General features: G+C 44.6%; 1 protein-coding gene across 3 annotated transcripts in view; it reads right to left on the reverse strand.

The window, feature by feature from the left end:
• The window catches only part of MPHOSPH9 (M-phase phosphoprotein 9), a 135,724-nt gene that overhangs the window by 85,198 nt on the left and 28,717 nt on the right, over positions 1 to 21,809 (reverse strand). For all 3 annotated transcript variants that reach the window (XR_013223417.1, XM_077293195.1, XM_077293194.1), the window contains one exon: positions 4,636 to 4,762. Coding sequence is in view for 2 of the 3 variants with exons in the window: in XM_077293195.1 (XP_077149310.1) it covers positions 4,636 to 4,762 (127 nt within the window). In the remaining variant the exon portion in view is untranslated. The remainder of the gene's footprint in view (positions 1 to 4,635; positions 4,763 to 21,809) is intronic.

A 21,809-nucleotide genomic window follows, 5' to 3' on the forward strand; every position in this document is an offset into this window, starting at 1 on the left:
AGACTTACCATTGAGGTGCCTTGATACAGCACTCTGGGAACAGCCTATTTGTTGAGAAATTTCTTTCTGGGTCTTACCCTCTTGCTTGAGGGTGTCAATGATGGCCTTCTTGACATCTGTCAGGTCGCTAGTCTTACCCATGATGGGGGTTTTGAGTAATGAACCAGGCAGGGAGTTTTTAAAAGCCTCAGGTATCTTTTGCATGTGTTTAGAGTTAATTAGTTGATTCAGAAGATTAGGGTAATAGGTCATTTAGAGAACCTTTTCTTGATATGCTAATTTATTGAGACAGGTTTTTTGTGTTATCAGGAGTTGTATGCCAAAATCATCAGTATTAAAACAATAAAAGACCTGACAAATTTCAGTTGGTGGATAATGAATCTATAGTATATGAAAGTTTAATTGTAATCATTACATTATGGTAAATAATGAAATTTAACACTATATGCTAATTTTTTGAGAAGGACCTGTATATTCTATGGGGGAGGCTGTGTTATATACTATGTGGCTGTGTTATATACTATGGGGGGGTATATTATATTCTATGGAGGAGGCTGTTTTATATACTATGGGGTATATTATATTCTATGGGGGAGGCTGTGTTATATACTATGGGGGTATATTATATTCTATAGGGGAGGCTATGTTATATACTATTGGGGTGTATATTATATTCTATGGGGGAGGCTGTGTTATATACTATTGGGGGGTATATTATATTCCATGGGGGAGGCTGTGTTATATACTATTGGGGGGTATATTATATTCTATGGGGAGGCTGTGTTATATACTATTGGGGGGGTATATTATACAGCTCTGGCAAAAATTAAGAGACCACTGCACAATTTTCAGTTTGTCTGATTTTTCTCTTTATAGGTATATTTTTGAGTAAAATGTAAATTGTTCTTTTATTCTATAAACTACAGACAACATGTCTCCAAAGTTCCAAGCAATAAATTTTGTATTTATTTTCTGAAAATGAGAAATGGTCAAAATAACAAAAAAAATGCATTGCTTGCTGACCGCAAATAATGCAAAAAAAACCAAGTTCATAATCATTTAGAAATAACAATACTAATGTTTTAACTCAAGAAGAGTTCAGAAATGAATATTTTGTGGAATAACCATGATTTTTAACCTTGATTGACCTAGCTGTGTGGCATGGCGCATTGTCCTGCTGGAAAAAAAACAGTCCTCAGAGTTGGGAAACACTGCCTGAGCAGAAGGAATCAACTGTTTTTTTCCAGGATAACCTTGTATGCGGCTTGATTCATACGTCCTTCGCAAAGATTAACCTGCCCAATTCCAGCCTTTCTGAAGCATGCCCAGATCATCACCGATCCTCCACCAAATTTCACAGTGGGTGCAAGACACTGTGCCTTGTACGCCTCTCCAGGTCTCCGTCTAACCATTAGACGACCAGGTGTTGGGCAAAGCTGAAAATTAGACTCATCAGAGAAGATTACCTTACTCCAGTCCTCTATGGCTCAATCCTTATGGTCTTTGACAAACTTCAGCCTGGCTCTCCTTTGCTTCTCATTGATAAAAGGCTTTTTTCTAGCTTTACTACCTTTGCTCAGGCAATGTTCCCCAACTCTGAGGACTGGTTTTTCCAGCAGGACAATGCGCCATGCCACACAGCTAGGTCAATCAAGGTGTGGATGAAGGACCACCACATCAAATCCCTGTCATGGCCAGCCCAATCATTGAAAACATCTGGAATGTAATCAAGAGGAAGATGGATAGTCACAAACCATCAAACAAAGAAGACCTGCTTAAAGTTTTGTACCAGGGGTGGCATAAGGTCACGGAAAAGCAGTGTGAAAGACTGGTGACAAGCATGCCAAGACGCATGAAAGCTGTGATTAAAAATCATGGTTATTCCACAAAATATTGATTTCTGATCTCTTCCTGAGTTAAAACATTAGTATTGTTGTTTCTAAATGATTATGAACTTGTTTTTTTTGCATTATTTGAGGTCTGCAAGCAATACATTTTTTTGTTATTTTGACCATTTCTCATTTTCAGATAATAAATACAAAACTTATTGCTTGGAACTTCGGAGACATCTTGTCAGTAGTTTATAGAAAAAAGAAGAATTTACTGTACATTTTACTCAAAAATATACCTATAAAGAGAAAAATCAGACAAACTGAAAATTGTGCAGTGGTCTCTTAATTTTTGCCAGAGCTGTATTCTATGGGTGAGGCTGTGTTATATACTATGGGGGGTATATTATATTCTAGGGAGGAGGCTGTGTTATATAATATGTGGCTGTGTTATATACTATGGGGGGGTACATTATATTCTATGGGGAGGCTTTGTTATATACTATGGGGGTACATTATATTCTATGGGGTCTACATTATATACTATGGGGAGGTGGGCTGTATTATATTCTATGGGGTCTACATTATATTCTCTGGGGGGCTGTATTAGATTTTATGAGGGAGGATTGCATCATACTCTTTGATGGGGCTACATTATATTCTATGGGTGGCTGTATTATATTTATATTCTATGAGGGGGCTACATTATATTATATGAGGGAGGCTGCATTATATTCTATGGGGGGGGTTACATTATACTCTGTGGGGAGGTTGCATTATACCATTATACTATGAAAGGTGGCTGCATTATACTCTGTGAGGTGGCTGCATTATGCTCTATGGGGTGGCTGCATCATACTATATGTGGGCTGCATTATACTGTATCGAGGACTATGGGGAATACATTATACTATATGAAGAACTATGGGGTGCATTATACTATGGGAAGTGAATTGTACTACATGGATGACTATGGCGGTGCATTATACTATATGGAGCACTATGAGGAGTGTATTATACTAAATGGAGGACTATGGGAAGTGTATAATACCATATGGAGGACTGAGTGTATTATACTATATGGAGGACTATGGGGCATATTATATTATATGGAGGACTATGCGGTTTGCATTTTCCAATATGGAGGACTGTGGTGCACATTATAATATATGGAGGACTATGGGATGTATTATACTAAACAAGCAAAATGCTGCATATTCATCGAGTGATTGGATTGTTCTCAGCAGCACATCGCTGGTGTAAACTGTAGATGTGCTGCTGATAACATGATACTGTATGGTGATCTGTTAGTGATCTATTAGTGATTGTTCTGTCCCCATCATTCTTTCTCAGACAGTGGAAAGAGGGCGGGAAACACGCGTTGAACGATTTCAATATTGTCGATCACACTCGTTTAGGGGCCTGAACTCAGCGCATGTAAATACAACCAAAATGTTTCTGTGTGATGTGCAATATGTTAGCATTTGGGGCCCCACTTTGCCTAAAACCGGCCCTAAGCACATGCACTTCTCTTATAAAGAAACTCGCAGTTTTGCATACATTAAAGGTACATGTGAATATAAGAGACTTTGCAATATATCTTATCAGAGAATTCTGCTTCTTTCTCCACCAGCCACTTATTTCTCTCACCTCGCACCTGAATTTGTAATACACTCAACACCATCTTGCTCAGGACAAGTCAGACCGTCAGTACAATGAGTTTTAGGCTACACATTATACTCTTAGGAAAAGGGAGGAAGTAAGGAGCATCATCAGAAAATAAGCAGAGAGAGACACAGAAAGATCGTGCTGAGCTTTCTAACCAGTCTATTGCTTCCCTTCAATCCTGGATTAACATTACTGCTGTGCAATTTCCTCCATGCTGCTACTCTGTGTGCTAACTAAGAAATAAAAAGCAGTAATCCATCATTTTGCTGGGTTGTGTATTGGAGAGATTACATCAGCTAGCTTCATCCTATCAGCTCAAAGTAAAATGCAAATTATAAACAGAGCCTGCAGAGGGGAAAGCTGGTGAAAGCACAGAGGGCAAATCATATAATGGCCAAAGCTGGTGAAGACACATGGACAGCTTATGGTGAAAAGCTATTTTAAAAGTACAGTTACTCTTTAATTGCGAGTGACAACATGAATATCAGATATGCCATAACTTAGTTTGAGAGAAATATAGACCCTTGACTCCACCATAGCAGCACGAGAGAGCCTAAAATGTCTACTAAGAGAGGACTGGTATAGCTTGCCATTGCTCTAATATACTTTATTCTTTGCTCTTCCTCTTATAAAACAAGCGAGTCTCCTCTTAAAGGGAATCTGTCACCAAGTTTTAGTCACCTAATCTGAGAGCAGCATAATGCAGAGACAGAGACCCTGATGTGTCACTTACTGGACTGATAAGTGTAGTTTTGATAAAATCACTGTTTTATCAGAAGGAGATTATCATTAGAGAAATAGTAAACCTGCTGACAGGTAGTCAAGCATGTTCATTCACTTAGTATAGCCCCTCCCACACCACTGATTGGCAGCTTTCTGCCCAAGTACAAGGTAAGCAAAAAGCTACCAATCAGTGGTGTGGGCGGGGTTATACAGAGCTCAGCATTCAGACAATAGCTAGATCCACAGCAGATAAAATAGTGATTTTATGAACAGCAAGCCCAACATTATGCTGCTTTCAGAAACCTGGTGACAGATTTCCTTGAAAAACAGCCAAGAAACCTCCTTCTCCTGATAGGTAAAGATCCACATATGAGACATTTAAAGGTCAACCTAAAAAATTGAAGTATTATTATACCTCACAACTTTTTTTGGCTTCTAGATCAGTCTGATCAGCGATGCACAGATTTTGTGAAAAAGACGTCTGTAAGTCATTGCACTGGAAAGAACTTCCGGGCAGATCTCCTTCTTTACTTGATTCGCTCCTAAACTCCAAGGACAAGACAAAACAAAAGAAATATCACATAATTCTAGAATAATTTAAAGATTTTCCTAATATAAAATAGGCTTCAGATGGTTAATAAAATGGCTTAGTAAATGCCAGTTTGTGCAGGGAGAAGAGGGATTTCCCTTTTTCCTCCTCCCAGCACAGGCTGTCAATCATGGTTCAGTGGACTTCACAAAAGTGTTCGAATGGTTAACAGCGGTCCTGGATGAGTCCTGTTATGGTTTTAAAGTACTGAAGAAGCGATTAGTGATAGCATAGGAATCATTCAAAATGGTGTCAGAAGGCAGAAAAAGCACTCCTACCTAATACCTTGTAGAGGTAGATCCTGCTGTCAGGTTCCTTTTAACCCCTTAACGACCTATCATAAACAATTTAGTTATAAGTCGCTAAAGACTGTATGCTTAGCAGCTAAGCCTGCTTCATATGGGCTATGATTGCTGCTGTTAACCATTTAAATGCAGCTGTAAATTACTGACAATGGCATTTAAATAGCCTCCAAAACACAATCTGATGGGATATCATAGCAGATGTGGACCAGCTGAAGGCCCCCGTTTGGTGCCATCAAAGCCAGAAGCTGAGCAGCAGCGGCGGAGCATTGGGTCACAGGAGGCAGGAGCAGGCGGGTGCGGCTAACTCCTGTACCCGCTGCTAAAGAGAAATGAATATTCACTGCACTTGCAGTCAATATAGGGATTTTTGTGTACTCACCGTAAAATCCTTTTCTCTGAGCCACTCATTGGGGGGACACAGAACCATGGGTGTTATGCTGCTGTCACTAAGAGGCTGACACTAAGTTGAGACAAAAAAGGTTAGCTCCTCCCCTGCAGTATACACCCTCATGCTGGCTTCCAGAGACCCAGTTCAGTGCAAAAGCAGTAGGAGATTAATAACAATATATTACATAACAATAGAGTATAACATGTCAGAGAAAGTCAAGAACCAAAAGAGTAATGAGCCGTAAGGCTAACAGGGTGGGTGCTGTGTCCCGCAATCAGTGGCTCGAAGAAAAGGATTTTACGGTGAGTACACAAAAATCCCTATTTCTCCTTCGCCACATTGGCGGACACTGTTGTGAATTCCGTCTGGGCTCCCTCTGGTGGCCTTTAGCGATACTGCGGGTCTGGAGCTGGGCTCAGCTGCCTCATTTCCTGCTATGCTGGTTCCTATTTAACTCCACCTGGACCTTTACTTGTTGCCTGCTGTCGTTGTATTCAGTACTGGTTCTGACCTCTCCTGGATCTCCCTGGTGACCTGTCTCTTTCTGAGAAGCTAAGTCTTGCTAGTTCTTTTTGCTCATTGTTTCCTTGAATATGTTTCTCAGTATATGATGTGTTCAGTCCAGCTTGCTTATATGTGATTTTTCGCTTGCTGGTAAGCTCTGGGGTGCAGAGTGCGCCCCTCACATCGTGAGTCGGTGTGGGGGTTCTTGTACTTTCTGCGTGGATAGTTTTTGATAGTTTTTGTACCGACCGCACAGACCCCTTGCTTTCTTCTGTCTATTTAGTGTTAGCGGGCCTCATTTGCTTAAACCTGTTTTTCATTCCTACGTTTGTATTTTCCCCTTAACTCACCGTTATTATTTGTGGGGGGCTGTCTAAACTTTGGGGTTATTTCTCTGAGGCAAGTGAGGCTTTGCTTTCTCTCTAGGGGTAGCCAGTTTCTTAGGCTGTGAAGAGGCGTCTAGGTTTTTAGGTAACGCTCCAAGGCTGCCTTTAGTGTGTGTGGATAGGTTCAGGATTGCGGTCGGTATAGTTCCCACATTCCCGGAGCTAGTCCTACTATTCAGGTTTACCTATCAGGTCAGTTTGGTGATCCTACCACCGGATCATAACAGTACAGCAGGCCAGTAAAGAGTTAATGCATCGCAAAAGAGGGATAAGAGAAATCCTGAGTTCATTTTTTTTTTTTCCTCTGCAGTGTGTCTAGCCTCTCTCCTCCCCTTAATCTCTGGGTGGTTCAGAATTCAGCTGCAGCTATGGACCTTCAGAGTCTGTCTTCTAGTGTGGATCATCTCACTGCTAGGGTACAAGGCATTCAGGATTATGTAGATCACAGTCCTATGTCAGAGCCTAAGATACCTATCCTGAGCTGTTCTCCGGAGACAGATCTAGGTTTTTGAACTTTAAAAATAATTGCAAATTATTCCTTTCTCTGAGACCTCGTTCCTCTGGTGATCCGGTTCAGCAAGTTAAAATTATTATTTCTTTGTTGCGTGGTGACCCTCAAGATTGGGCATTCTCTCTGGCGCCAGGAGATCCTGCATTGCAAAATGTGGATGCGTTTTTTCTGGCGCTTGGAGTGCTTTATGAGGAACCTAATCTGGTAGACCAAGCAGAAAAGGTTTTGCTGGCTCTCTCCCAGGGTTTGGATGAAGCAGAGGTTTATTGTCAGAAGTTTAGGAAATGGTCTGTGCTCACTCAATGGAATGAGTGTGCCCTGGCAGCGATTTTCAGAAAGGGTCTTTCTGAAGCCATTAAGGATGTTATGGTGGGGTTCCCCACGCCTGCGGGTCTGAATGAGTCAATGTCTTTGGCCATTCAGATTGATCGGCGTTTGCGGGAGCGCAAACCAGTGCACCATCTGGCGGTATTTTCTGAGCAGAAGCCTGAGTCTATGCAATGTGACAGGATTCTGACCAGAATTGAACGGCAAAATCACAGACGTCAGAATGGGTTGTGCTTTTACTGTGGTGATTCTGCTCATGTTATCTCAGATTGTTCTAAGTGCACAAAAAACTTCGCTAAGTCTGTCACCATTGGTACTGTACAGCCTAAATTCATTTTGTCTGTTACTTTGATTTGCTCTCTGTCATCCTACTCAGTTATGGCTTTTGTGGATTCAGGTGCTGCCCTGAATTTGATGGATTTGTCTTTTGCCAGGCGCTGTGGTTTTATCTTGGAGCCTTTGCAATTCCCTATTCCACTAAAGGGAATTGATGCCACGCCATTGGCCAAGAATAAACCTCAGTACTGGGCTCAAGTGACCATGTGCATGACTCCTGCACATCAGGAGGTGATTCGCTTTCTTGTGTTACATAATTTGCATGATGTTGTCGTGTTAGGTCTGCCATGGCTGCAGGCTCAATAATCCAGTCCTGGATTGGAAAGCAATGTCTGTGTCAAGTTGGGGTTGCCAGGGAATTCATGGCGATGCTCCTTTGGTGTCAATTGCTTCCTCTACTCCTTCTGAAGTCCCTGAATTTTTGTCGGACTACCAGGATGTATTTGATGAGCCCAAGTCCAGTGCCCTACCCCCTCATAGGGATTGTGATTTCGCCATAAATTTGATTCCTGGTAGTAAGTTCCCTAAGGGACGACTTTTTAATTTGTCTGTACCAGAACATGCCGCTATGCGGAGTTATATCAAGGAGTCTTTGGAGAAGGGGCATATTCGCCCGTCCTCGTCCCCTTTGGGTGCGGGGTTCTTTTTTGTGGCCAAGAAGCATGGTTCTCTAAGACCCTGTATAGATTATCGCCTTCTAAATAACATCACGGTCAAATTTCAGTATCCTTTGCCACTGTTGTCCGATCTGTTTGCTTGGATTAGGGGGGCCAGTTGGTTCACCAAGATAGATCTTCGTGGAGCGTATAATCTTGTGCGTATAAAGCAGGGCGATGAATGGAAAACAGCATTTAATACGCCCGAAGGCCATTTTGAGTACTTGGTGATGCCTTTTGGGCTTTCTAATGCCCCTTCTGTGTTCCAGTCCTTCATGCACGACATCTTCCAAGAGTATCTGGATAGGTTTATGATTGGGTACCTGGATGATATTTTGGTACCAGGGATTTGGTGGCTAGGTCCTTTTGGTGGCCTTCCTTGTCACGGGATGTGCGTTCCTTTGTGCAGTCCTGTGGGATTTGTGCTCGGGCCAAGCCTTGCTGTTCTCGTGCCAGTGGATTGCTTTTGCCTTTGCCTGTCCCGAAGAGGCCCTGGACGCATATTTCCATGGATTTTATTTCGGATCTTCCAGTCTCTCAGAAGATGTCTGTTATCTGGGTGGTTTGTGATCGTTTTTCTAAAATGGTCCATTTGGTGCCCTTGCCTAAGCTGCCTTCCTCTTCCGATTTGGTTCCACTGTTTTTTCAGAATGTGGTTCGTTTGCATGGTATTCCTGAGAATATTGTGTCTGACAGAGGATCCCAGTTTGTGTCCAGATTTTGGCGGTCCTTTTGTGCTAAGATGGGCATTGAATTATCTTTTTCATCGGCCTTCCATCGTCAGACGAATGGCCAAACTGAACGAACTAATCAGACCTTGGAGACTTATCTGAGATGTTTTGTTTCTGCTGATCAGGATGATTGGGTGACTTTTTTGCCATTGGCTGAGTTCGCCCTCAATAATCGGGCTAGTTCTGCTACTTTGGTTTCGCCTTTTTTTTGCAATTCTGGTTTTCATCCTCATTTTTCCTCAGGTCAGGTTGAGCCTTCTGACTGTCCTGGGGTGGATTCTGTGGTGGATAGATTGCAGCGGATTTGGAACCACGTAGTGGACAATTTGACGTTGTCACAAGAGAAGGCTCAGCGCTTTGCTAACCGCCGGCGCTGTGTGGGTCCCCGACTTCGTGTGGGGGATTTGGTATGGTTGTTGTCATGATTCCCAATGGCAAGGAAACATCAGAACACAAAAATAACGGACGAGCTCTGGGTGATGGAATCTCGAGCTGACCGTGAGCTAAATCTACCACACAACTAATAGTAGCCAGGGAGCATACCTACGACTTCCTAAATGCCACGCGCCAGCCGGAGGACTAACTACGCCTGGTAGAGGAAGGAACAGACCTGGCTTACCTCTAGGGAAATACCCCAAAAGATGATAGCAGCCCCCCACATGTAATAACGGTGAGTTAAGAGGAAAAGACATACACAGTATGAAAGTAGATTTAGCAAAGAGAGGTCCACTTACTAGATAGCAGCAGGATACAAAAGAGGACTTCACGGTCAACTGAAAACCCTTTCAAAAAACCATCCTGAAATTACTTTAAGACTCCTGTGTCAACTCATGACACAGGAGTGGCAATTTCAGCCCGCAAGAGCTTCCAGCTACAGAGAATAACAAAAACTGAAAACTGGACAAAAGATACAAAACAAAAGGACAAAGTCCACTTAGCTGATCAGCAGACTAGTAGCAGGAACATGCAACCGAAGGCTCTGGTTACAATGATGACCGGCAAGGAAATGACTGGAGAGCAAGGCTAAATAGGAAACTCCCAAACACTGATGGGAGCAGGTGAACTGAGACAGCAAAGCACACACAAGTCACCAGTACCACCAGCAACCACCAGGGGAGCCCAAAAAGCGGATTCACAACAGTACCCCCCCCTTAAGGAGGGGGCACCGAACCCTCACGAGAACCGCCAGGGCGATCTGGATGAGCCCTATGAAAGGCACGAACCAAATCCGAGGCATGAACATCAGAGGCAGTTACCCAAGAATTATCTTCCTGACCATAGCCCTTCCATTTAACCAGATATTGAAGTCTCCGTCTGGAAATACGGGAATCCAAGATCTTCTCTACAACGTACTCCAATTCACCCTCCACCAGCACAGGAGCAGGAGGTTCAGTAGAAGGAACCACCGGTACCTCATATCTCCGCAACAACGACCGATGGAATACATTATGGATAGCGAAAGAGGTCCAAACGAAAGGACACAGGGTTAAGTATCTCCAAAATCCTATAAGGACCGATAAACCGAGGCTTAAATTTAGGAGAAGAAACCCTCATAGGGACAAAACGGGAAGACAACCACACCAAGTCCCCAACACGAAGGTGAGGACCAACACGACGACGGCGGTTAGCAAACTGCTGAGTCCTCTCCTGGGACAGTTCCAAATTATCCACCACTTGTCCCCAAATCCGATGCAACCGATCCACCACCGCATCCACTCCAGGACAATCCGAAGATTCAACCTGACCAGATGAAAAACGCGGATGAAACCCTGAATTGCAAAAGAAAGGAGAAACCAAAGTGGCAGAACTAGCCCGATTATTAAGAGCAAACTCTGCCAACGGCAGAAAGGCAACCCAATCATCCTGATCCGCAGACACAAAACACCTCAAATAAGTCTCCAAAGTTTGATTAGCTCGCTCCGTCTGGCCATTGGTCTGAGGATGGAATGCAGACGAAAAAGACAAATCAATGCCCAACCTGACACAGACTGCCCGCCAAAATCTAGACACGAACTGGGTACCCCTGTCAGAAACGATGTTTTCCGGAATACCATGCAAGCGAACCACATTTTGAAAAAACAGAGGGACCAACTCAGATGAGGAAGGCAACTTAGGCAATGGCACCAAATGAACCATTTTAGAAAAACGGTCACACACCACCCAGATGACAGACATCTTCTGAGAAACAGGGAGATCCGAGATAAAGTCCATAGAGATGTGCGTTCAAGGCCTCTTCGGAATAGGCAAGGGCAACAACAACCCACTAGCCCTAGAACAACAAGGCTTGGCCCGAGCACACACATCGCAAAACTGCACAAAAACACGCACATCTCGAGACAGGGAAGGCCACCAGAAGGATCTAGCCACCAAATCTCTGGTGCCAAAAATTCCCGGATGACCTGCCAGAGTAGAAGAATGAACTTCCGAGATGACTCTACTGGTCCAATCGTCAGGAACAAACAGTCTACCAGACGGACAACGATCAGGTCTATCCGCCTGAAATTCTTGCAAAGCACGTCGCAGATCTGGGGAGACAGCAGACAAAACTACCCCATCCTTAAGGACACCAGCAGGTTCAGAATTCCCAGGAGAGTCAGGCTCAAAACTCCTAGAAAGAGCATCTGCCTTCACATTCCTAGAACCCGGTAAGTACGAGACCACAAAATTAAACCGAGAAAAGAACAACGACCAACGTGCCTGTCTAGGATTCAGGCGCCTGGCAGACTCTAAATAAATCAGATTCTTGTGATCAGTCAAAACCACCACCTGATGTCTGGCACCCTCAAGCCAATGACGCCACTCCTCAAATGCCCACTTCATGGCCAAAAGCTCCCGATTACCAACATCATAGTTTCGCTCGGCGGCCGAAACTTTTCGAGAAAAGAACGCGCAAGGTCTCATCACCGAGCAGTCGGAACTTTTCTGCGACAAGACCGCCCCCGCTCCGATCTCGGAAGCATCGACCTCAACCTGAAAGGGAAGAGAAACATCAGGCTGGCGCAACACAGGGGCAGACAAAAAGCGGCACTTAAGCTCCCGAAAGGCCTCCACAGCAGCAGGGGACCAATTGGCAACATCAGCACCCTTCTTAGTCAAATCCGTCAGAGGTTTAGCAACGCCAGAAAAACCAGCTATAAATCGACGATAAAAATTAGCAAAGCCCAAGAATTTCTGAAGACTCTTCAGAGAAGTAGGCTGCGTCCAGTCATAAATAGCCCGAACCTTGACAGGGTCCATCTCAATAGAAGAAGGGGAAAAAATGTACCCCAAAAAGGAAATTTTTTGAACCCCAAAAACACACTTTGAACCCTTTACACACAAAGAATTCTCCCGCAAAACCTGAAAAACCCTCCTGACCTGCTGAACATGAGACTCCCAGTCATCAGAAAAAATCAAAATATCATCCAAATACACAATCATAAATTTATCCAAATATTCACGGAAAATATCATGCATTAAGGACTGAAAGACCGAAGGTGCATTAGAAAGGCCGAAAGGCATTACCAAATACTCAAAATGGCCCTCAGGCGTATTAAATGCGGTTTTCCACTCATCCCCCTGCTTAATTCACACCAAATTATACGCCCCACGAAGATCAATCTTAGAGAACCACTTAGCCCCCCTTATGCGAGCAAACAAATCAGTCAGCAAAGGCAACGGATACTGATATTTGACTGTAATTTTATTCAGGAGTCGATAATCAATACAAGGCCTCAGAGAGCCATCCTTTTTAGAGACAAAGAAAAAAACCGGCTCCTAAAGGTGATGAAGAAGGACGAATATGTCCCTTTTCCAGGGACTCCTTAATATACTCGCGCATAGCAGCATGTTCAGGTACAGATAGGTTAAACAAACGACCCTTTGGAAATTTACTGCCAGGAATCAGATCTATGGCGCAATCACAATCCCTGTGGGGAGGGAGTGAACCAATTTTAGGCTCTTCATAAATATCACGATAATCAGACAAAAATGTCGGAATCTCAGAGGGAGTAGATGACAAAATGGACACCAAAGGTATGTCCCCATGAACCCCCCGACATCCCCAGCTTAACACAGACATAGCTTTCCAGTCAAGGACTGGGTTATGAGATTGTAACCATGGTAATCCAAGCACCAAAACATCATGTAAATTGTACAACACAAGGAAGCGAATCACCTCCTGATGGTCTGGAGTCATACGCATAGTCACTTGCGTCCAGAACTGTGGTTTATTACAAGCCAAAGGTGTAGAATCAATACCCTTCAGAGGTATAGGGACTTCCAGAGGCTCTAAATCAAACCCACAGCGCCTGGCAAAGGACCAGTCCATAAGACTCAGAGCGGCGCCAGAGTCCACATAGGCATCCACGGTAATAACTGATAATGAACAAATCAAGGTTACAGACAAAATAAATTTGGACTGCAAAGTGCCAATTGAAATAGACTTGTCAACCTTCCTAGTACGCTTAGAGCATGCTGATATAACATGAGCAGAATCACCACAATAGAAGCATAACCCATTTTTACGCCTATAATTCTGCCGCTCGCTTCTGGACATAATTCTGTCACATTGCATTTTCTCTGGCGTCTCATCAGAAGATACCGCCAAATGGTGCACGGGTTTGTGCTCCCGCAAACGCCGATCAATCTGAATAGCCATTGTCATGGACTCATTCAGACTTGTAGGCGCAGGGAACCCGACCATAACATCTTTAACGGCATCAGAAAGGCCCTCTCTGAAATTTGCCGCTAGGGCGCACTCATTCCACTGAGTAAGCACAGACCATTTACGAAATTTTTGGCAGTATATCTCAGCTTCATCTTGCCCTTGAGATAGGGCTATCAAAGCTTTTTCAGCTTGAATCTCCAAATTAGGTTCCTCATAAAGCAACCCTAAAGCCAGGAAAAACGCATCCACATTGAGCAACGCAGGATCCCCTGGTGCCAATGAAAATGCCCAATTTTGAGGGTCACCTCGCAGCAAAGAGATTACAATCTTAACCTGCTGGACAGGATCTCCTGAGGAGTGAGGTCTGAGAGAAAGGAATAATTTACAATTATATTTGAAATTCAGAAACCGAGATCTATCACCGGAAAACACCTCTGGTGTAGGGATTTTAGGTTCAGAAATAGGAGCATGTATAACAAAATCTTGTAAATTTTGAACCTTCGTAGCAAGATTATTTAAACCTGCAGCCAAACTCTGAGGATCCATCTTTAAACATGTGAGCTCAGAGCCATTCAAGGATTATAAGGAGAGAAAGGCAAAGGCTGTAATTAGAGCTGAAATACAACTGATCCAACTATGGAGCAAGCATAGGGGGGGGAAATCTACAGACTTCTTTTTTCTCTCCTTTCTTCTGCCAATAACTTTAACACAGGCCGGTCATACTGTCATGATTCCCAATGGCAAGGAAACATCAGAACACAAAAATAACGGACGAGCTCTGGGTGATGGAATCTCGAGCTGACCGTGAGCTAAATCTACCACACAACTAATAGTAGCCAGGGAGCATACCTACGACTTCCTAAATGCCACGCGCCAGCCGGAGGACTAACTACGCCTGGTAGAGGAAGGAACAGACCTGGCTTACCTCTAGGGAAATACCCCAAAAGATGATAGCAGCCCCCCACATGTAATAACGGTGAGTTAAGAGGAAAAGACATACACAGTATGAAAGTAGATTTAGCAAAGAGAGGTCCACTTACTAGATAGCAGAAGGATACAAAAGAGGACTTCACGGTCAACTGAAAACCCTTTCAAAAAACCATCCTGAAATTACTTTAAGACTCCTGTGTCAACTCATGACACAGGAGTGGCAATTTCAGCCCGCAAGAGCTTCCAGCTACAGAGAATAACAAAAACTGCAAACTGGACAAAAGATACAAAACAAAAGGACAAAGTCCACTTAGCTGATCAGCAGACTAGTAGCAGGAACATGCAACCGAAGGCTCTGGTTACAATGATGACCGGCAAGGAAATGACTGGAGAGCAAGGCTAAATAGGAAACTCCCAAACACTGATGGGAGCAGGTGAACTGAGACAGCAAAGCACACACAAGTCACCAGTACCACCAGCAACCACGAGGGGAGCCTGTCATGATCTCAATGGCAAGAGATCATAGCATCAGCATATATAGGAACTAGCTCTTGGAAGATGGAAACTGAGCTGACCATGAACTAAACCTAACGCAAAACTAGCAGTGGCCGGGTAGCATGCCTACGTTGATTCTAGATGCCCAGCACCAGCCGGAGGACTAAATAAAGCTAGCAGAGGAAAATATTAGTCCTAGCTCACCTCTAGAGAAATACCCCGAAAGGAGACAGAGGCCCCCCACATGTATTGGCGGTGAATCAAGATGAAATAACAAACGTAGTATGAAAATAGGTTTAGCAAATTTGAGGTCCACTTACTACATAGCAGAAGACAGAAAGGACACTTTCATGGTCAGCTAAAAAACTCTATCAAAACACCATCCAGAAATTACTTTAAAACTCTGGCATTAACTCATAACACCAGAGTGGCAATTCCTGTTCACAAGAGCTTTCCAGACACAGTAACGAAGCTACAGCTGTGAACTGGAACAAAAATGCAAAAACAAACATGGACTAGAGTCCAACTTATCTAGTAGTTGTCTAGGAGCAGGAACAAGCACAGAGAGGCTTCTGATAACATTGTTGACCGGCAAGCAACTAACAGAGCAGCAAGGTTATATAGCGACTCCCACATCTTGATGGGAACAGGTGAACAGAGAAGATGAAGACACCAGTTCAATTCCACCAGTAGCCACCGGGGGAGCCCAGAATCCAGATTCACAACAGTACCCCCCCCTCAAGGAGGGGGCACCGAACCCTCACCAGAACCACCAGGGCGATCAGGATGGGCCCTATGAAAGGCACGAACCAGATCAGAGGCATGAACATCAGATGCATTCACCCAAGAATTATCCTCCTGGCCGTATCCCTTCCACTTGACCAGATACTGGAGTCTCCGTCTGGAAACACGAGAGTCTAAGATTTTCTCCACAACGTACTCCAACTCACCCTCAACCAACACCGGAGCAGGAGGCTCAACGGAAGGCACAACCGGTACCTCATACCTGCGCAATAATGACCGATGAAAAACGTTATGAATAGAAAAGGATGCAGGGAGGTCCAAACGGAAGGAAACAGGGTTAAGAATCTCCAATATCTTATACGGGCCGATGAACCGAGGCTTAAACTTAGGAGAAGAGACCCTCATAGGGACAAAACGAGAAGACAACCACACCAAGTCCCCAACACGAAGACGAGGACCAACACGACGACGGCGGTTAGCAAAAAGCTGAGTCTTCTCCTGGGACAACCTCAAATTGTCCACCACCTGCCCCCAGATCTGATGCAATCTCTCCACCACAGCATCCACTCCAGGACAATCCGAAGATTCCACCTGACCAGAGGAAAATCGAGGATGAAACCCCGAATTACAGAAAAACGGGGACACCAAAGTGGCAGAGCTGGCCCGATTATTGAGAGCGAACTCCGCCAATGGCAAAAAAGCAACCCAATCATCCTGGTCAGCAGACACAAAACACCTCAGATATGTCTCCAGGGTCTGATTAATCCGCTCAGTCTGGCCATTCGTCTGAGGATGGAAAGCGGACGAAAAAGATAAATCTATGCCCATCCTAGCACAGAATGCCCGCCAAAATCTAGACACGAATTGGGTCCCTCTGTCAGAAACGATATTCTCAGGAATACCATGCAAACGAACAACATTTTGAAAAAACAGAGGAACCAACTCGGAAGAAGAAGGCAACTTGGGCAGAGGAACCAAATGGACCATCTTAGAGAAACGGTCACACACCACCCAGATGACAGACCTCTTCTGAGAAACAGGCAGATCTGAAATAAAATCCATCGAGATGTGCGTCCAAGGCCTCTTAGGAATAGGCAAGGGCAACAACAATCCACTAGCCCGAGAACAACAAGGCTTGGCCCGAGCACAAACGTCACAAGACTGCACAAAGCCTCGCACATCTCGTGACAGGGAAGGCCACCAGAAGGACCTTGCCACCAAATCCCTGGTACCAAAAATGCCAGGATGACCTGCCAACGCAGAAGAATGAACCTCAGAGATGACTCTACTGGTCCAATCATCAGGAACAAACAGTTTATCAGGTGGGCAACGATCAGGTCTATCCGCCTGAAACTCCTGCAAGGCCCGCCGCAGGTCTGGAGAAACGGCTGACAATACCACTCCATCCTTAAGGATACCTGTGGGCTCAGAGTTACCAGGCGAGTCAGGCTCAAAACTCCTAGAAAGGGCATCCGCCTTAACATTCTTAGAACCCGGTAGGTATGACACCACAAAATTAAACCGAGAGAAAAATAATGACCAGCGCGCCTGTCTAGGATTCAGGCGCCTGGCGGTCTCAAGATAAACCAAATTTTTGTGGTCAGTCAATACCACCACCTGATGTCTGGCCCCCTCAAGCCAATGGCGCCACTCCTCAAAAGCCCACTTCATGGCCAAAAGCTCCCGATTCCCAACATCATAATTCCGCTCAGCGGGCGAAAATTTACGGGAAAAGAAGGCACAAGGCCTCATCACGGAGCAGTCAGAACTTTTCTGCGACAACACTGCCCCAGCTCCGATCTCAGAAGCGTCGACCTCAACCTGAAAAGGTAGAGCAACATCAGGCTGACGCAACACAGGGGCAGAGGAAAAACGGCGCTTAAGCTCCCGAAAGGCCTCCACAGCATCAGGGGACCAATCAGCAACATCAGCACCCTTCTTAGTCAAATCGGTCAATGGCTTAGCAATATCCGAAAAACCAGCAATAAATCGACGATAAAAGTTAGCAAAGCCCAAAAATCTCTGAAGACCCTTAAGAGAAGAGGGCTGCGTCCAATCACAAATAGCTTGAACCTTGACAGGATCCATTTCAATGGAAGAGGGGGAAAAAATATATCCCAAAAAGGAAATCCTCTGTACCCCAAAAACACACTTAGAACCCTTCACACACAAAGAATTAGACCGCAAAACCTGAAAAACCCTCCTGACTTGCTGGACATGAGAGTCCCAGTCATCCGAAAAAATCAGAATATCATCCAGATACACAATCATAAATTTATCCAAATAATCGCGAAAAATATCATGCATAAAGGACTGGAAAACTGACGGAGCATTTGAAAGACCAAAAGGCATCACTAAATACTCAAAGTGGCCCTCGGGCGTATTAAATGCGGTTTTCCACTCATCCCCCTGCCTGATTCGCACCAAATTATACGCCCCACGAAGGTCAATCTTAGAGAACCACTTGGCCCCCTTTATGCGAGCAAACAAATCAGTCAGCAACGGCAATGGGTATTGATATTTAACAGTGATTTTATTCAAAAGCCGATAATCAATACATGGTCTCAAAGAGCCGTCTTTTTTTGACACAAAGAAAAAACCGGCTCCTAAGGGAGATGACGATGGACGAATATGTCCCTTTTCCAAGGACTCCTTTATATATTCACGCATAGCAGCATGTTCAGGCACAGACAGATTAAATAAACGACCCTTTGGGTATTTACTACCCGGGATAAAATCTATGGCACAATCGCACTCTCGGTGCGGAGGTAACGAACCAAGCTTGGATTCTTCAAAGACGTCACGATAGTCAGACAGGAACTCAGGAATTTCAGAGGGAATAGATGATGAAATGGAAACCACAGGTACATCCCCATGAGCCCCCTTACATCCCCAGCTCAACACAGACATAGCTTTCCAGTCGAGGACTGGGTTGTGAGATTGCAGCCAAGGCAATCCTAGCACCAAATCATCATGTAGATTATACAGCACCAGAAAGCGAATAATCTCCTGGTGATCCGGATTAATACGCATAGTTACTTGTGTCCAGTATTGTGGTTTATTATTAGCCAATGGGGTGGAGTCAATCCCCTTCAGAGGAATAGGAGTCTCCAAAGGCTCTAAATCATACCCACAGCGTTTGGCAAAGGACCAATCCATAAGACTCAAAGCAGCGCCAGAGTCGACATATGCGTCCGCGGTAATAGATGACAAAGAGCAAATCAGGGTCACAGATAGAATAAACTTAGACGGTAAGGTGCAAATGGAAACAGATTTACCAAGCTTTTTAGTGCGCTTAGAGCATGCTGATATAACATGAGTAGAATCACCACAATAGAAACACAACCCATTTTTCCGTCTAAAATTCTGCCGCTCACTTCGGGACAGAATTCTATCACACTGCATACTCTCTGGCGATTTCTCAGTGGACACCGCCAGATGGTGCACTGGTTTGCGCTCCCGCAAACGCCTATCGATCTGAATAGCCATTGTCATGGACTCATTCAGACCCGCAGGCACAGGGAACCCCACCATAACATCCTTAATGGCATCAGAGAGACCCTCTCTGAAAGTCGCCGCCAGGGCGCACTCATTCCACTGAGTAAGCACAGACCATTTACGGAATCTTTGGCAGTAAATTTCCGCTTCATCTTGCCCCTGAGATAGGGACATCAAAGTTTTTTCTGCCTGAAGCTCCAAATGAGGTTCGTCATAAAGCAACCCCAAGGCCAGAAAAAACGCATCCACATTGAGCAACGCAGGATCCCCTGGTGTCAATGAAAAAGCCCAGTCTTGAGGGTCGCCCCGGAGCAAGGAAATCACAATCCTGACCTGCTGTGCAGGATCTCCGGCAGAGCGAGATTTCAGGGACAAAAATAATTTGCAATTATTTCGAAAATTCTGAAACCCAGATCTATTCCCCGAGAAAAATTCCGGCAAAGGAATTCTCGGCTCAGATACAGGTGCATGACAAACAAAATCTTGCAAATTTTGTACCTTCGTGGCGAGATTATTCAAACCTGCAGTTACACTCTGAAGATCCATTGCAAACAGGTGAACACAGAGCCATTCAAAGGAGAGAAAAAAAAAAAAAAAAAAAAAAATTTCAGCAGACTACTTATTTCTCTCCTTTCTCAGCCAAGGATTTTAACCCTTTAGTGGGCCGGTCAAACTGTCATGATCTCAATGGCAAGAGATCATAGCATCAGCATATATAGGAACTAGCTCTTGGAAGATGGAAACTGAGCTGACCATGAACTAAACCTAACGCAAAACTAGCAGTGGCCGGGTAGCATGCCTACGTTGATTCTAGATGCCCAGCACCAGCCGGAGGACTAAATAAAGCTAGCAGAGGAAAATATTAGTCCTAGCTCACCTCTAGAGAAATACCCCGAAAGGAGACAGAGGCCCCCCACATGTATTGGCGGTGAATCAAGATGAAATAACAAACGTAGTATGAAAATAGGTTTAGCAAATTTGAGGTCCACTTACTACATAGCAGAAGACAGAAAGGACACTTTCATGGTCAGCTAAAAAACTCTATCAAAACACCATCCAGAAATTACTTTAAAACTCTGGCATTAACTCATAACACCAGAGTGGCAATTCCTGTTCACAAGAGCTTTCCAGACACAGTAACGAAGCTACAGCTGTGAACTGGAACAAAAATGCAAAAACAAACATGGACTAGAGTCCAACTTATCTAGTAGTTGTCTAGGAGCAGGAACAAGCACAGAGAGGCTTCTGATAACATTGTTGACCGGCAAGCAACTAACAGAGCAGCAAGGTTATATAGCGACTCCCACATCTTGATGGGAACAGGTGAACAGAGAAGATGAAGACACCAGTTCAATTCCACCAGTAGCCACCGGGGGAGCCCAGAATCCAGATTCACAACAGGAGCCCAAAAAGCGGATTCACAACAGGTTGTCTTCTCGTTATGTTCCGATGAAGGTTTCCTCTCCTAAGTTCAAGCCTCGTTTCATCGGTCCTTATAAGATTTTGGAGATCCTCAACCCTGTGTCATTTCGTTTGGACGTCCCAGCATCATTTGCCATTCACAATGTGTTCCATAGGTCATTGTTGCGGAGATATGTGGTGCCTGTGGTTCCTTTGATCAGAAGGTCGTCTAAGTATGGCAACACGACCACTCCCCGGGAGTGAAGAATGGCCATGACAGCCGCCATGACCTTTGTGAATACCCTGGGCGCAGTGGCAAGACCGAAGGGTAAGGCCGTGAATTGAAAGTGGTCCTCTAGGATGGCGAAACGGAGGAACCTTTGATGTGGCGGGAAGATAGGGATATGAAGATAAGCATCTTTGATGTCTATTGATGCTAGGAACTCCCCTCTCTCCATTGAGGAGATGACTGACCGGAGGGATTCTATCCTGAAGTGCCGTACCTTTACATACTTGTTTAGGAGCTTCAGGTCCAAAATAGGGCGCACCGTTCCGTCCTTTTTTGGCATGACTAAGAGGTTTGAGTGAAAACCTCTGAATCTCTCGTGTTCTGGAACCGGAACAATGACCCCAATTTGGCGGAGGGATTCGATGGCACGGTGAAGGGCGCGAGATTGAGCCCCCGAAAAAACGAGATGAGAGGGAAAAAAACGTGCTGGATGGGAGCCGGAGAATTCTATTTTGTAACCATAAGACACCAGGTCTCTGACCCATTCATCGTGAATGACGGAAAGCCAGAAGTGTTGAAAAAGAAGCAGGCGTACGCATACTTTGGTGGTGTCGACTGGAATTCTCCCCGAGTCATTGTGAAGGAAATCTGGAAGGCCTGGATCCACTGGTTCTGGGTTGCCTAGGCTTACCTCGCCAGGACTGATTCGGTCTGTAAGAAGGCCGAGAGTCTCTGTCTGTGCGTAGTGATCATTTTGATCTGGACGTGGCTGTGGAGTTGGACCAGACAGGGCTACTGCGAAAGGGCCGAAAATGAAAATGTTGCTGGCGCTGAAAGGCAACTTTAGGCCTGTGTTGAGGGAGAAACTTGTTTTTCCCTCCTGTAGCATCGGAAATAAGCTGGTCTAATTT

The sequence above is a fragment of the Ranitomeya variabilis genome, chromosome 1 (assembly GCF_051348905.1).
Source record: "Ranitomeya variabilis isolate aRanVar5 chromosome 1, aRanVar5.hap1, whole genome shotgun sequence".
NCBI lineage: Eukaryota > Metazoa > Chordata > Amphibia > Anura > Dendrobatidae > Ranitomeya > Ranitomeya variabilis.